The 15,683-nt window shown below is 35.4% G+C and overlaps 1 protein-coding gene across 10 annotated transcripts in view; it reads right to left on the bottom strand.

Moving 5' to 3' along the window:
• The window catches only part of Dmd (dystrophin), a 2,242,690-nt gene that overhangs the window by 1,362,422 nt on the left and 864,585 nt on the right, over positions 1–15,683 (bottom strand). For all 10 annotated transcript variants that reach the window (XM_052732199.1, XM_052732319.1, XM_052732309.1 and 7 more), the window contains one exon: positions 9,669–9,792. In XM_052732199.1, coding sequence (XP_052588159.1) covers positions 9,669–9,792 — 124 coding nt within the window. The remainder of the gene's footprint in view (positions 1–9,668; positions 9,793–15,683) is intronic.

Below are 15,683 nucleotides of genomic sequence, written 5' to 3'. Positions count from 1 at the left end.
ATAATAGGAACTATTAATCTGAGTGAAACACTAGGACTAAATTAAACAAAACACAATATGGACTCATTTTAATTTATGATGACCTCAATCATCTTGAAATAGAAGAGCACCGGCCCAAGAGCTGAGTAGATTATCTTGCATATGAGACTATGTTAGCAATCTCCACATTAGAAGTTAAGGGAGAAAAAACATGATCAAAATATACTGTACAAAAATATTAAAATATCAAAGAAAAGAAAAAAGTGTTAATGAAGTTTACTAAGCATCACTGAAATTTAATTCTCTTGGAATATGAGTACATATGCATTCTCCCTCAGATATATAGATTTTTATATTAAGGTACTTGGGATCAGTAATTCCTAATAGTTTACCATATTCCAATTTCTTGGAGAGACATGCATAAAGAACAGAGAAATGTTAAGAGCCTATACCGCACACTAACCAATATAATGTCTAGAGGTAACAGTGCTGTACTGGGGATGTCTTTCTGTATGCTGTGAATGTGTTTCTCTGATTGATTGATTGATAAATAAAACACTGATTGGACAGTAGCCAGGCAGGAAGTATAGTATAGGCAGGATAAAGAAGGTGGAGAAAAGTGGAAGGCTGATTCAGGAGATGCTGCCAGCCGCCACTGCCATGAGAAGTAAGATGCAAAGTACCAGTAAGCCACAAGCCATGTGACAACTTATAGATTAATAGAAATAGCTTAATTTAAGATAGAAGAACTAGATAGCAAGAAGCCTGCCATGGCCACACAGTATATAAGTAATATAATTCTCTGTGTGTTTTCTTGGGTCTGAGTGGCTGTGAGGCCCGGTGGGACTGGAGAAATCTCCAGCTACAGTAACTGGAATTGGATTCACAGATTTTTTTAAAGGTATTGTGTTTTGAGAAGGAATACAAAGACTTTCCATGTGTTTATGTTAGGAAGTTAAAATGCTCTAGAACACAAATCAATTAAACCAAGAGCAAAAGCAAAGTAACCTATTGCCTTACTCAGCCTATCAAAATTGTCACTATCAAGGTCAGCAATGCCCACCCAGGTATAGCAGGACATAGCTGACTTTCAGGTCTCAGTTTACTTATGATCATAATTAAACTATGGAATTCCTTTTTCCTCATGAAAGTAATTACTGTTTTGATTTGTGGATTAGTAATATGCATAACTTTCCTCTGACTTCAAGAGCAACTGTCCCTGATATGGTGATATTTTATTTGTATTAAAATGTTATTTGTATGTTAATAAATAAAGTTGCCTGGGGGTCAGAGCTATTAGCAAGCCATAGGAAAGCAGGGCAGTGGTAGCGTACGCTTGTAATTCCAGCACTTGGTAGGCAGAGCTGGGTAAGTCTCTGTGTGTTCAGGGATACAGCCATTATTGGATACACATGCCTTTAATCTTAATACCAATCATGGAAAACCTGGAGGCCTATGCAGACAGGCCGTGAGGAGGCGGTCATGTGGTTGGGTTTACAACCAATGAGAAGGCAGGACAGGAACTCTATATAAAGACTTTAACACAGGGGTAGCTCTGGTTCGGAGAGGTAGGACCACTGCAGGAGGAAGGGTAAGGTTTTAGCTCTTAGCTCTGACCTCTTGGCTTTCTTCTTTGCATTGCTTCTGTGTTTCTTATTTAATAAGAAGGTTGGATACATCTACACCCTGATATTACTTCCTTATTCCTGTCCATCTCCTTGAGCTTTAGTTTTCAAGCATCAAATGTACTTAACTTAACTGAACTTAATCAGGTCAAATCTCAAAAATCTTTTCATGATTCCAGCAATATTGGAGAGGCTTGCCCCAGAGATCAGACCAGTGAATATCCTAACTGTCATCACAGAACTTTTCTCCAATGACTAATGGAAGCAGATGCAGAGATCCACAGCCAATCACTAGACAAAGCTCCAGGAGTCCAGTCAATGAGAGAGAAGAGGGATTCGATGAGCAAGTGCATCAGGATCATGATGGGGAAACATGCAGGGATGATCAAACCAAACTAGAGGGAGCTCATGAAAGTTGGATCAATGGCTATGGAGCCTACATGGGACTGGACTAGGCCCTTTGCATGGTAAGACAGTTGTGTAGCTTGATCTGCTTGGGAGGCCCCCTGGCGGTAGGATCAGAATTCATCCCAGGTGCATGACAGGGCTTTGTGGAGCCCATTACCTATAATGCGACACCTTGTGCAGCCTTGAGGCGGGGGAAGGGATTGGATTTACCTCTACTGAATGTGCCTCCACATGGGAGGCCTCGCCTTCTTGTGGGAGGGAGTGGGAGATGGGTTGGGAGGGGAGGCTGGGGGGGGGCAGAGGAGGGAAGAGGAGGATCTTTGATTGGTGTGTAAAATGAATGAAAATATTTTCTTAATAAAATAAATAAATAAATATCTTTTCATGAGCTAAATATATTTCTTCTGTTCTTTTTTCCACAAAAACTCCACATTTAGAAATCAGAAAATCTTATTTGTTTTGGACTAGGAAAGCTTAGTATAAGAATATTTGTCTAGCAGGTGTTAATGTCCTCAGTTTAATCCATATCAGCATAAGTAATCCCCATTGACACAAATACACTCTCTATATCTATCTATCTATCTATCTATCTATCTATCTATCTATCTATCTATCTATCTATCTACCTATCCATCCATCTATCTCCTCTTAGCTTTAATATCAAATCATATTCAGATAAAAGATTATTATTACTATTTTCATTATTACTATAATAGTCAAAGTAGATATTTCTAAGATAGATGTATGTTTTGAAGTTTAATATTAAAGGCTAGGGATGTAGTTCATTGATGAATGCTTATCTAGCATATGCAAAGCCTGGGTTCCATGTGAAATGCTTCAAAATACAAAACATATATACCATTAAAGGATATAGATAGATAGATAGATAGATAGATAGATAGATAGATAGATATGATAATATGTTTTCAAGGTAGTTGGAAAAGTCAGTCACATTAAGGACCAAGCTCAACACTCTATAGCACTGTAAATGCTCAAGCCCTGCCAAATATTAAACTCTTTAAACTTTTAGAATTTGTTTCCTATCACTAAAGCTATTGATTATTTTGCCTCAGGAACATACTTCCTGATACCAGATACAACAAGCACGTTCTTACTTCAGAAATATGCACTGAATCTTCTGTCACGCTGACACACGGACACGATACACACACACACACACACACACACACACACACACACACACACACACACACACACCAAAAAAATAGAAACACAGACATACACACAATGACTACCTAACTCTCATTTCTTCTCTACTTTTCTCTATGACATGTATCACCAACAGCATTTATTTTATAAATGTATATCTTCCTTGCTGAGTTATAAACTATATGATTCCAAATATCTTCATGTTTCCTTGCATAAGCTAACACCAATCTCTAGAATACCACTAGACATAAATTTAGTGTATAATAAAAGCTACCATGCAGAATGACTTTTAGAAAATTTACAAATTTTTTACTTTCTTCTATAAAGCACAGATGTGATAAGTATACCTTTTGGGCCATATTGTTTATGAAAACATATCCCCCCTCATTATTATTTTTATCTAGTTGTTTTTCTCTGGAAAATAAGTTCTGCTTTTTGTATGCAACTTTTCATATGCTTGATCTGTGTGTATACATATATATAATTATTTTAATATTAAAATCACTTTTATATTACAATAGCATAGTTTTGAACCATTTCTTGACATACAGAATAGTAAATGCTTTGTTTAACATTGTCCTATATTTAAAATAGATGCTAAATTATTTACTATAATGGATAAAATTTCAAGTCAAAAATATAGGAATCCAAAAGGCACTGTGAACCATTCTACCAATAATGTAAAATAAAATATAGGCTCATAAAAGTTCCTAAGAGATAATCAGGAAATTATAAATTCTACAATGCATAACTCAGTGTGCAAAACAAAAGGTATCTGCACATTATGAAATAAAGAATATAATAGAAGAATAAAATAATATAAAAATTACACATAAAGATAAGTTTACTGATTAATAAGCAACTTAAAATTCATGACATTTGTTTCTCCTTCCTTATTGGCTTTTCTGAAAACTTTTTTTTTCTTTTATCAATGCATTTTCTGTAATAATGTGAAAGTAAGTTCCAGATTCCCAATGGCCCTATCTTCTCTTTAGAAGCAATTAATTTTCTATTCACTTAGCATTCCATAATAAAGTTTTGTACTTCGACAAAGACCTAATTTATCTGCTCAAATGTTTATTCAGAAGCTGTAGCATCTTTCATATCTGTAAAAGAGCTTGTATTTACATAACCTGTGTAGCTTTAGAAATAATTTCTTTGTACAGATAAGCCTTTATTGGTTTAAATACTAATTTCTTTCTTAGCTTTAGTAAACTAAAATAAATTCAATAAACAGACCAGCATAGACTAAACAAACACAGAAGTAAGGTCCATGTCCCAATTTCTATAAACCAACAATTAGATCTCTATGTTAATGGCTCTAAATCATTTGGACAATTAAAATGGGAACAGATCCTGCCTAGGCATCATGAAAGCACCTGGGAGATGTTGACCTTGCCAAAACTTTTCATCCAAAGACCAATAGGAATAGACCAGCACACTAACTATGTTAGGATGCTTTTTTATTTTTTAAAAGAGACATGGCAAGTAACATGCAAAATGAGCATCTGAAAACAATTTCAAGGTGGTTAATATTAAATTGGAACTAGAGGTAGATGATGAGGAGTAAGTGAATTGTGATTGCATTTTGTTTAATTGATAGTATGAGGCACTAGGAGTAATTGATATTCAGTTTTCTTACTTTTTCAAATCTCATGAAGAAAGTAGAATGATGAAAACTATGATTTTTTTCTAATGAATACTTGGGCATATCAGTGAAGATGAGGGATGCTTGATTGCTTAGGGTAGCTTGTAGCTACTGATACTAAGAAATAATTAGATTCAGTGGCCTTCTCTAGTCATGGAATTCTTAGAAAGTATTCAACGGTGATAAAAAAAAAATCATAGACGGGCACCAAGTCCCAGCATAGGAGCATCTAAGACCTCAAAGATCTAACTCAAAAGCCAACATAGCTACTGCTGCTGCTTGGGTTTTTCAAATTACTATAAATGGAAACATATCAGGATTACATGGAAATCATAGTAAATCTGGTTTAGCAAAGTTGCTATGAAAACTTTGAAAGGAATATAATGATAATAGCAAGGTGGACCAACTAATAGATTGTCACATTATGCAAATGAATGCACAGGTTCTTGTTAGGTATAATTCTCACTGTCATATAGGATTGCAGAGAAATTCTACAGTTTTAAATATCTAGTAAGAGACCAGAAACCAACATCCAGATGGGCTAATTTTCTGTTCAGCATCTGGTTAAGGGGAAATAAAAGAGAATGAATAAAAGTAGGATAGGGAGGTAATCACTTTTATTTTAAGTTTCCAACCAAAGATTCTGGTAAATTTGTCTAGTAGTTTCTTTATCTTTTAAATAAAATCCTAAGCTTATACACAAAATAACAAAGTACATCTAATGATGGACATCACATGTCATCCCATTGACTGTGCATACTATATAATCAGGTTTTACCCACCTAATTAGATTTATTGCTCTGGACTTTTAGGAAAAATATATGAGAGGAAGATATATATATCTGAGAATACTTACAGCTTAGATGTTATTAGGATTTATTTTATTTTATGTGTTTTGTGCAGGTGTATGTATGTGAACCACCTGCATGCCAGGTTTCCACAGAAATCAGAAGGTATAAGGTCCCTTAGAATGAGAATTACAGGTAGTGTTGCATGATCATGTGGGTTTTGGGAACAGTAACAGTTATTCTGCAAGAGTAGGGAGTGTTCTTAACCACTGAGCCAATTCTTTATACCCTTAGATGCTATTTTAATGTGAATGAAGATAGAAATTTCTAGAATAAAAATAAAGGGCCAAGTTTGAGAAACTGCCTCTGAAAGTAGTGCATTGGAAGAAGTGACAGGATATGTCAAAATGCATAATACATAGTAGTAAGTTGAGGGAGAAGAGAACTTCATGAAAAATAAGAGTGAAAGGAAGCCATGGAGGGACTGAGAAATGAGTGGGATTGGGGTGCATGATGTGAAATTCCCAATGAGTCAATAAAAAAGTTAATCAAAATAAATATAAATAAAACAACTTTACGTATAAAGGAATGGAAAAATTCAGCAAAAGAATAAAAAAGCAAATAGAGTTTCATCATTTTAAATAGATATCTATAGGTAAATTAATACCAGTCACTTTCATGAGAAGGGCCTCTCATGAGTTCAAAATAACTTATATAAACTGACAAGTGAAGAAATTAAGAAAATTAATGTACACCTGAGCTGAATATCCGTCATCAGTTCTCTCAAGGGTCTTTAATACATATACATTATATTTAGCTTGAAGGAAATTTCTAGACACATCACTTCGTGTCCTATTTTAGCAAGCAATTAAGAATGATGTTATTTTTGAAAATGAAAGGTAAACTTTATAAACATGATTCAGAAAGCATCAGAAAACCACTTATAGAATATTGTACATTTTTAGTACTTTTAATGTATCATGCTGACATTGCTGATCTTTTTGACATTTGCTTTTAAGTGGCCCAATGACAAGAAGAAATTTTGAATTTATGTTCCCCAAATTGTGTGTGGGACGCCATTTTCATGCTTGATCAAAACCATTTTAAGAAACAGACATAAAATTATACACAGATAACTATACAATCAAATCAATAAAAACTTCAATTAACTAATACAATTACTAAGGTCATTCATACATATGTGGTTGAATATATCATATGAACTCTGAAACTTAGAGGATAATCTTTCTGGATAATTTTCTACTCACAGAGTCTACCAAGTCCCCATACTTACTCATGATTTCAAGCCCCAGTTAGGAAGAAGCAATCACAGGTTATATGCAAGAAAATGCAGGATACTCTAAAGGTTTAAATTTGGATCTGAGCAAGGTGATAGAGGAGAACAAGGGCTACAGAATGGGTTAACTAAAAAGTGTATGAAGAATTCTTATAGAAATCCTCCAGTTGGTAAGCCATAAAAAGCAGACAATACATATATGGAGTTTGAACAAAAGTACCTTTCATGGGTAGTCAATGCTGTTCCCAAAAGACATAGTTACTAACTGAAATTCTCAGTGCCAGGCACATATAGCTCCCATGAGTAAATGATCAGGGAGGCCAAGAGGCATCTAAACAACACAAACTTTTGCCATTTATCTTAGTTGTGTCCATAATAACAAGAAGGTAAGACCCTATTGCTGAAAATCCTACTCACTTTATATATAGCACATAGGAAAATCAACTGGCTTACAGTGTGGCCTAAATTACATAGTGCCAGAAAATTTTATGCATGTGGTCAACCTGTAACTTCAAGTGACTGGCAAATTTTGCCCACTGGTGTAATAGTGGAATGATGGCTACAGAAGAAGCCAAATGCTTCCTGATTGGACACAAGGCCTGTTCCACAGTAAGAATTTCATGTCTCCTACTGTAAACCTACTCAAAGCCTGGAAAATCATGGTCTCTGGGGTAGAACATACTATTGGTGTTATGTTAAATGATCATGCTGCCAAACTGCCATCTAATTATGTATTTTTTACAAATAGATTTATGTTGTTCTCAACTTCGGTTACAGAACCTTTTTTTATGGATTGAGTAGTGGTTAAGGCCGAGATGCATAACTGGTTAAAGTGTCAACTTTAAAGAACCATGAGTTCTGAGCTGTAAATCATCTATATGAATATTCCCCCACATAAGGCTCGGGGATCCTCACAGATAAGTGAGCAGAAAGAATGTAAGAGCTGATGGATGAATAAGAGAGAGCAGTGAAATGTAGAATTCTTGACCTAACATGGCTTTCACATAGATGAATTCACAGCATCTGTGGTTACCCATGTAAGATTAAGCAATTCAAAATTACAGCATGGCCAGGGGAGGGGCTACCAAGTCCCCATACTTAGCAGTGGAGCTATTAGCAATTGATGGTTACTGAAAGAGAGAGAGTCATTCTCCTTTAGGAACCTGGCTGCAGGTAGACTGCCCATGCTCCATTGGATGGTCCCAGATCATGCCCATACTGGCTGCACAAGTTAGGTTTAGGAGTGTATTTATAACAATTCAAAGAGGATATTTAATTGGGAGGGTGATAGAGTAACATGATGATGAGAAGTTGAGGAAATGTACTCTGTAAAATTAAGAAATTTTCAAAGAAGAACTAAAATTCTTATTTAAAAATTATTTTAAAATCATATAAGAAAATGTACCTTAAAATACTTATATTTTAAAGTAAGACACTTTAGCTAAGTTGCTATTTTTATATATTATCCTTCAATTTATTTCTAAAATGATAACATTAATAATACAAATATATTTCTTATTTTGTGAAACTATTTACCATAGTCTATTATGCTGCTGATGAAATCATATCTCATAAAGCTAATAAAAATTCAAAGTAACTAAGTTGTAAATATGAATACATGTTGACTTCTAAAAATTAATACCAATTATCTTTTCTCTTGGACATTCTTAAATATTTCATCAAAATATCTTGTTGAGTTGTGATTCTCCAACATTTCAAGTCTATGGAAATGTTACTTGTGAGGTAATATTATATTTACAATCATGTAAATAGATTTCATAGGTCATCACTTAAATGCTAATGCATACACTTGCAAGTGATATTCTTATAAGTAAATTATATCAAATTCATTATTTGGAGCCTGTTTCTTTTATTTAACTTGATTTATAGAAAGTCTTTTAGAGCTGGGTGGTGGTGGCACATGCCTTTAAATTCGGGAGGCAGAGGCAGGCAGATCTCTGTGAGTTCCAGGCCAGCCTGGTCTACAGAATACATTCCAGTACAGCCAGGACTGTTAAATAGAGAAACCTTGTCTTGGAAAACCAAAAGCCAAATGAAAAAGAAAGTCTTTTGGAAAATACTTTCAATTACCTACCAAAATTGAATGTTTTGTAACTGCTGAAGTTGAGGAAACAAAGTCCTAATAATTTCCAAGAAGGTGGAACAGCTCTTATTAAGGCAATAAAAGTCCTGTTGTGAAGATCAAACCATATAATCTCAGAAGGGAATAAACATAGCTAACTATCTGCTACTAAAAGTAAGTACTGAAAAAGTGTGCACATTTTAGGTGAGCCAATGCAATATATAAATATCTTGGTCTGATTAGTATGTTATAATTCATGATAGGTACTGATTACTATAAAAATAATATTTTGAGCCTGCATAAACAAGGTCTCTATCATCCTAACTACTCTACTTTATTCTATTATACACTATACTATTCTATAAACTCTCTAAGTTCTAGAACAATCTATGAAGGGAAATAGACATGGGTACATTGTCTAAAGTTTTTACTTATAGATAAATACTGCTTAAGTTAAAGAATATAAAAAGCCTTCCAGCACATAGCAGAATCTGAAAAGATTTTTCTAAGCTGATATTTGGTTTTTCTTTATATCTAAAATATTTTATATATTAAACATCACCTTACCATATTGTTTCAATCACGGTGACTATAATGCAGATATTTGAAAGAAAAGAAATCGTGAGCAGCACAAAATAGGAAGAAACATAAGATATAAGTCAGAACGTACATTGACTTTTTCTTTCAAGTCTGAGATGTTGCCTTCTTTTCGATAGACTGCAAATTCAGGACTCTGCAATACAGCTTCTGAACGAGTAATCCAGCTGTGAAGTTCAGTTATATCGACATCCAACCTAAGAGAGCAAAGAATAAGGCTCATTATTTCTTTATTATCTCTTTCTTCTGTATAGAAAGCAAAAAAGGAATTTATTCACATTTACCACATCCCTTCTAATCTAATGCTCCAATTATTGTTAATAGCATCAACATGTCCCTAGTTAAGTAGACTCAAATAAACTTTGGAGTCAAGTTTGATCTAGAGTCTCATGATCATGGAGTCCATTTTATTCAACTCAATGCAGCAATCTTCTGTAAAGTATCTCCCATTACCTGGACACTGCTTGAAAGTCTTGCTTCCTGAAAAATTACTACCTCTCCAAATGACTCTTATTTTAAAAAATATGTTTACAATGAACTTAAAAAGAAATCAGTTACAACACAGGAAGTCAAACTGGGTGACCATGCTTTAAAGAAGTCTCTATTATCAATAAAGAAGTACAAAGCAATATTTTTGTGAATACTCTTCTTTTACATTCTGAAACATCTCAACATGACTTGAGTTTACTGAAATATATATTTCAACTGACACTGTAAATAACTCAAGAGATTATCAATGTTCCAATTTCTTTCTTAATCAATCAGTGTTATTATTGCTATGATGATACACCATGACCTGCTGGGGATGCTGTGAATGTGTTACTCTGATTGATTGATAAATAAAGTGCTGATTGGCCAGTAGCCAGGCAGGAAGTATAGTGTAGGTGGTATAAGGAGAGAGGAGAATTCTGGGAGGTGGAAGGCTGAGTCAGGAGATGCTGCCAGCCGCCTCTGCCATGAGAAGTAAGATATAAAGTACCAGTAAGTCACAAACCATGTGGCAACTTATAGATTAATAGAAATGGGTTAATTTAAGAGAAGAACTAGATAGCAAGAAATCTGCTACGGCCATACAGTTTATAAGTAATATAAGCCTCTATATGTTTACTTGGGTCTGAGCAGCTGCGGGAGTGGCAGGTGAGAGAGATTTGTCCTGACTGTGGTCCAGGAAGGACCAGGAAAACTTCAGCTACAATGACCAAAGCAACTCGGGGAATTTAGGGTTTATTTGGCCTTTGCTTCCACATTACTTCTCATTATCAAAGGATATCAGGACAGGAATTAAAACAGGGCAAGATTCTGCAGGCAGGAGCTAATACAGATACCATGGAGGACTGTTGGTTACTGGCTTGTTCTACATGGCTTTTTCAACCTTCTTTCTTATAGAACCCAGGAAACCCACCCAGAGGTAGCACTACCCACAATGGACTGGGCCTTACCACATCAATCACTAATTAAGAAAACGTCCTACAGGCTTGCCTATAGCCAGATCTAATGGAGCTATTTTTCTCAGCAGGGGTTTCCTCATCTCAGGTGACTTTAGCTTTTGTCAAATTGACATAAAATCACCAGCACATGAGCTATGAAAAACAGTCAGTGTTGATTTAGTCACTCTGGTGAAATAAAAAAGTAAAATAAAATATTACCATCTACCTAGTTATTTCAAAGTATATTTTTCCTGGGATCATTGAATTTCCTGGGAGTATTGATTCTAAACAAATTCATGCTATTGAGTCAAACTAAGTGTTCTTCAGTAGATGAATGGATCAAGATACATGGTAGGTATGTATACAATGGAATATTATTAAGCTTTTAAAAATCCATATGTTCATTTATGAAGTTTCATCTTTTAATTACAATTTTTATTCAAATATAGCTTCTCACTTGCAGAGAAAAAGCTTTGTTCTCTACTGCTTAATTTATATTTATTTACTAAATTTATTTTTATTTTACTAATATATCTACTAAGTCAATACTTTTGGGCTATTGTCAGTTCATTACTCATTAGAGTCCAGTGAATCATCTTGTATTCCTATCAACATTTCTTCAGGCTCAATAGCAGAATGTCTTAGGAATGTATGTTTCAAGATTTTATTTTTTGGGGGGGGGTATATGTTTGTTTCTGTTTGTCTGTTTTTCCTCAAAATCAAATTCGTAGTCTCTGCCTGCAGGTTTTCATTTGCAAGTGAACAGGAAAAAAAACCAGAAATACTAAAAGGGTAATGATTCACTAGTGTTAAAGAGGGAAAGTTAGAGGTAGTACTTAAGCATCCTGGAAGCAATGGCACTCAGGTGAACAATCATGGAATGTTTTAGACATGGTCTCTCAAAGGCTCCCTGTAGGAATGAACCCCAGTTGTCCACAACAATTATCTTAGCCCTGTTCATGTATCATCTTCTATTGGCCTTATTCTTTTCCTTATGTATGTACTTAACATGTCATGGGAATGCTTTCTAAATAAACTACTTGAACTTCTGAGTCTTCAGAACTGTGAAGAGATTCCATACCATGACAATGTGTACCTTAATTCTGTCATAAGTATTTTTTCATCTTTAATTAGACTCATAACATGATGTATTTAAGGATTTTTCCAAAGTGCTCAAAGCTCTGAACTACTTTTTTTTTCTCTAGCTTTCATAGGAGCTCAAACTTTGCTTCTTTACAAAAAAAAGTACAAATACTATGCAAAATTGCTTCTCCTTTCTATGTGGATAGATTTAATCTTACCATGAACAGCCCCTTTCTTATTTTCTTCTCTAAAGCCTGTCTAAACTCAGCTTTTCATAAAAATCTACTCACATTTTCATTTTGAACATCATTGTATGATTTCACAAACATAAGAATCTCAGTTTTCAATTATCTATGACAGAAATTTAACCACATCCTCTGAATCCATTTTATACGGAAATTATTAAAATTCTTTAAAGTCATAGTATACTATCTTCACTCATAAAATATTAAAGACATTCTAGTTTTTCATAAGATAATGACCAAAATTTTTTAACTTTATTTTTTTATTGATTATTTGGCAATTTCACATCATGCACCCCAATCCCACCCATCCTCCCGCATCTACTTATAGTGCCCTCCAAAGGAAAACTAAAAAAGAAATAATAAAAATAAGACAAAGATAAAGAAAAATAACAAAATAAATAAATGCAAATAAGAATCTCAATTTTAATAAAACACAAGCAAGTCAAACAAAAATAACAAACAAATAAAACAACAACAACAACAAAATGGTGCTCCTCCATCTTTGCCTCTCCATCAACTCTTCATTCCTCTTAGTGGCACTGGGAGCTGCTGTGTATCATGTAGTTCACCCTTTTTTCCAAATAGTTTTCCTTGCTATTGTTGGTCAGGTTCAAGGCTTCCCCCCCAGACACCCATGGAAACCCCCCAGTCATTCCACTGTTGCCCCAATCATGCAGACCATGTGGCCATGGTTCTGCAGTACCAGTCCCTTCATGTACTCCAGTAGGTCATAGAGTAGATGTTGGCGTGTGCCAGCTCAAAGCCCTGGATATGTACCTGGGTGGCTGCTGAGTTGGGAAGACCAACATTTTAATGACATCCTATTTGATGTATTCTTAATGGACTTATTAACCCTATACCATCTGTACTTTATTTAAGACACATCTTCCTTCAAGCATCATAGCATACCCTGAACAAGTTCAGTCTTGCCATCCCCTGCCATACCTTAAAAAGAGGAAAATCCATTATTGACTAATATTCAGAAAGCCACTGGAATATTTCTAGTATAATCACTTCTCACTACTTTAGTTCAATTTTTTTTAAATCAATTTGAAAACATTGAAAGAAAAATACTTTGTCTCAACAATATGAAACTAAAATATGCACATACAGCTATAAAACTCACCCTTTAGAACTACCTTCTGTAGTCTCATTTCCCATTGCTTTATATTGTCTGTAGAAAATATTGCCTACTTCCAATCTCAAATAGCTAAAAAACATTTAAGGAATCACTCAACATCCTTAGTCATCAGGGAAACGCAAATCAAAATGATTCTGAGATATCATCTTACACCTTTCAGAATGGCTAAGATAAAAAACACTGATGACAGCTTATGTTGGAGAGGATATTGAGTAAGGGGAACACTCTTCAACTGCTGCTGGGAGTGCAATCTTGTACTGCCACTTTGGAAATCAGTATGGCTGTTTCTCAGAAAATTGGGAATTAATCTACCTCAAGACCCAGCAATATCACTCTTGGGCATATATACAAAGGATGCTCAATCCTACTACAAGGACATTTGCTCAACTATGTTCATAGCACCATTGTTCATAATAGACAGAACCTGGAAACAACCTAGATGCCCCTCAACTGAAGAATGGATAAAGAAAATGTGGTACATTCACACAATGGAGTATTACTCAGTGGTATAAAACAATGACATCATGAAATTTGAAGGCAAATGGATGGAAATAGAAAAAGTCATCCTGAGTGAAGTAATCCAGACTCAGATAGACAAACATGGTATATACTCACTCATAAGTAGATATTAGATATAAAGCAAATGATAACCAGGCTACAATCCACAGCCCCAGAGAAGCTAGGTAACAAGGAGGACCCTAAGAGAGACACATTAATCACCCTGGGAAGAGGAAATAGATGAGATCTCCTGGGTAAATAGTGGTGTCAGAGGGGGAGGGCTGGGGGTTGGGAAAATGAGGGGTCAGGAAGGCTGAGTTGGGGGGGGGGACAGAGACCAGAGACAGAGAGCAATGAAAGAGATATCTTGATAGAGGGAGTCATTATGAGTTTAGGGTGAAACCTGGTGCCAGGGAAACTCCCAGGGACCCACAAGAATGACATCTGCTAAGACTCATAGCAATAGTGGAAAAGGTGCCTGAACTGGCCCTCTCCTGTAATCAGATTGTGACTACCTTAATTGTCATCATAAAACCTTCATCCAATAACTGATAGAAGCAGATGCAGAGATCCACAGCCAAGCACTGGGCTGAGCTCTGGGAGTAAAGTTGAAGAGAGGGAAGAGGGTTTATATGAGCAAGGGGGATCAAGATCATGAAGGGGGAATCCACAGAGACAGTGGACCTGGGTCATGGGAGCTCACAGACTCTATACAGACAGCTAGGAAGACTGTATGGAACCAACCTAAGCCCTCTGCATGTGGCTGAAAGTTGTGTAGCTTGGTCTGTTTGTGGCCTCTAGCAGTGGGACCAAGACATGTTCCTGGATCACAATCTGGCATTTTGGAACCTACGCCCTATGGTGGGATGCCTCACTCAGCCTTGATACAAGGGGGGGAGAATCTTGGTCCTGCTTCAATTTGATATGCTATGCTTTGTTGAATCTAATGGGAAGCCATACCCTTTCTATGAATGGATGGGGGTGGTGGTAGAAAGGAGGGAAGGGGATGATACAGGATGACAGGAGGGAGGGGAAACTGGTTGGTATGTAAAATAAATAAAACAATTAATAAAAATTAAATAAAAAAGAAAATATTGCCTACTCCCATATATAGATCCATGAATAACTCAACTTAATTCATTGAATAACAATAGATAGTCAAGGAATTTTCAAGAAAGATTTCTAGTAGGCACAGAATTTACATTGATCTTTTTTGTTCATAGGGCAATCATGCTCTGATGGCATTCCCAACCATTACCAAAAAAAAATTTTAAAAAAGAAAGCTATTTTAAGTACAGAAAGAAATAGTTTCTATACTAAAGAAACTGCAGAACACTTTTAGAGGTGTGAAATATGAAACTGTGAAATTTCATGGTTCAGATATTTCTCGTTTTTCATCAACAAACTGTTCATAGGGAAGAACCCAATATTATTTACTACTCTGTTAAATGGACAAAGTATTAAAATAATACCTAATAACTTACTGCTATACTCATAGATTGGAGCATTTCTCAAACCCTCATCAGAGAATATTGTCCTTACAGTAAATGGCAATTAAAACAGAGAGCTCCTAACTGGTCAATGTGCAGACAACAAATTAGACATATATCACTCTGAGGTTCAGGGATCTTTGCCAAAGAGGAGGCAGAAAGATTTTATGTTCCAGAGTTGGTGGATCACTTCAAGGAAACAGT

This window comes from Peromyscus californicus, unplaced genomic scaffold, assembly GCF_007827085.1.
Source record: "Peromyscus californicus insignis strain IS unplaced genomic scaffold, ASM782708v3 Scaffold_10__1_contigs__length_136768540, whole genome shotgun sequence".
NCBI lineage: Eukaryota > Metazoa > Chordata > Mammalia > Rodentia > Cricetidae > Peromyscus > Peromyscus californicus.
The sequence above is the reverse complement of the archived record's forward strand: the minus strand, read 5'-3'. Positions and strand labels throughout refer to the sequence as shown.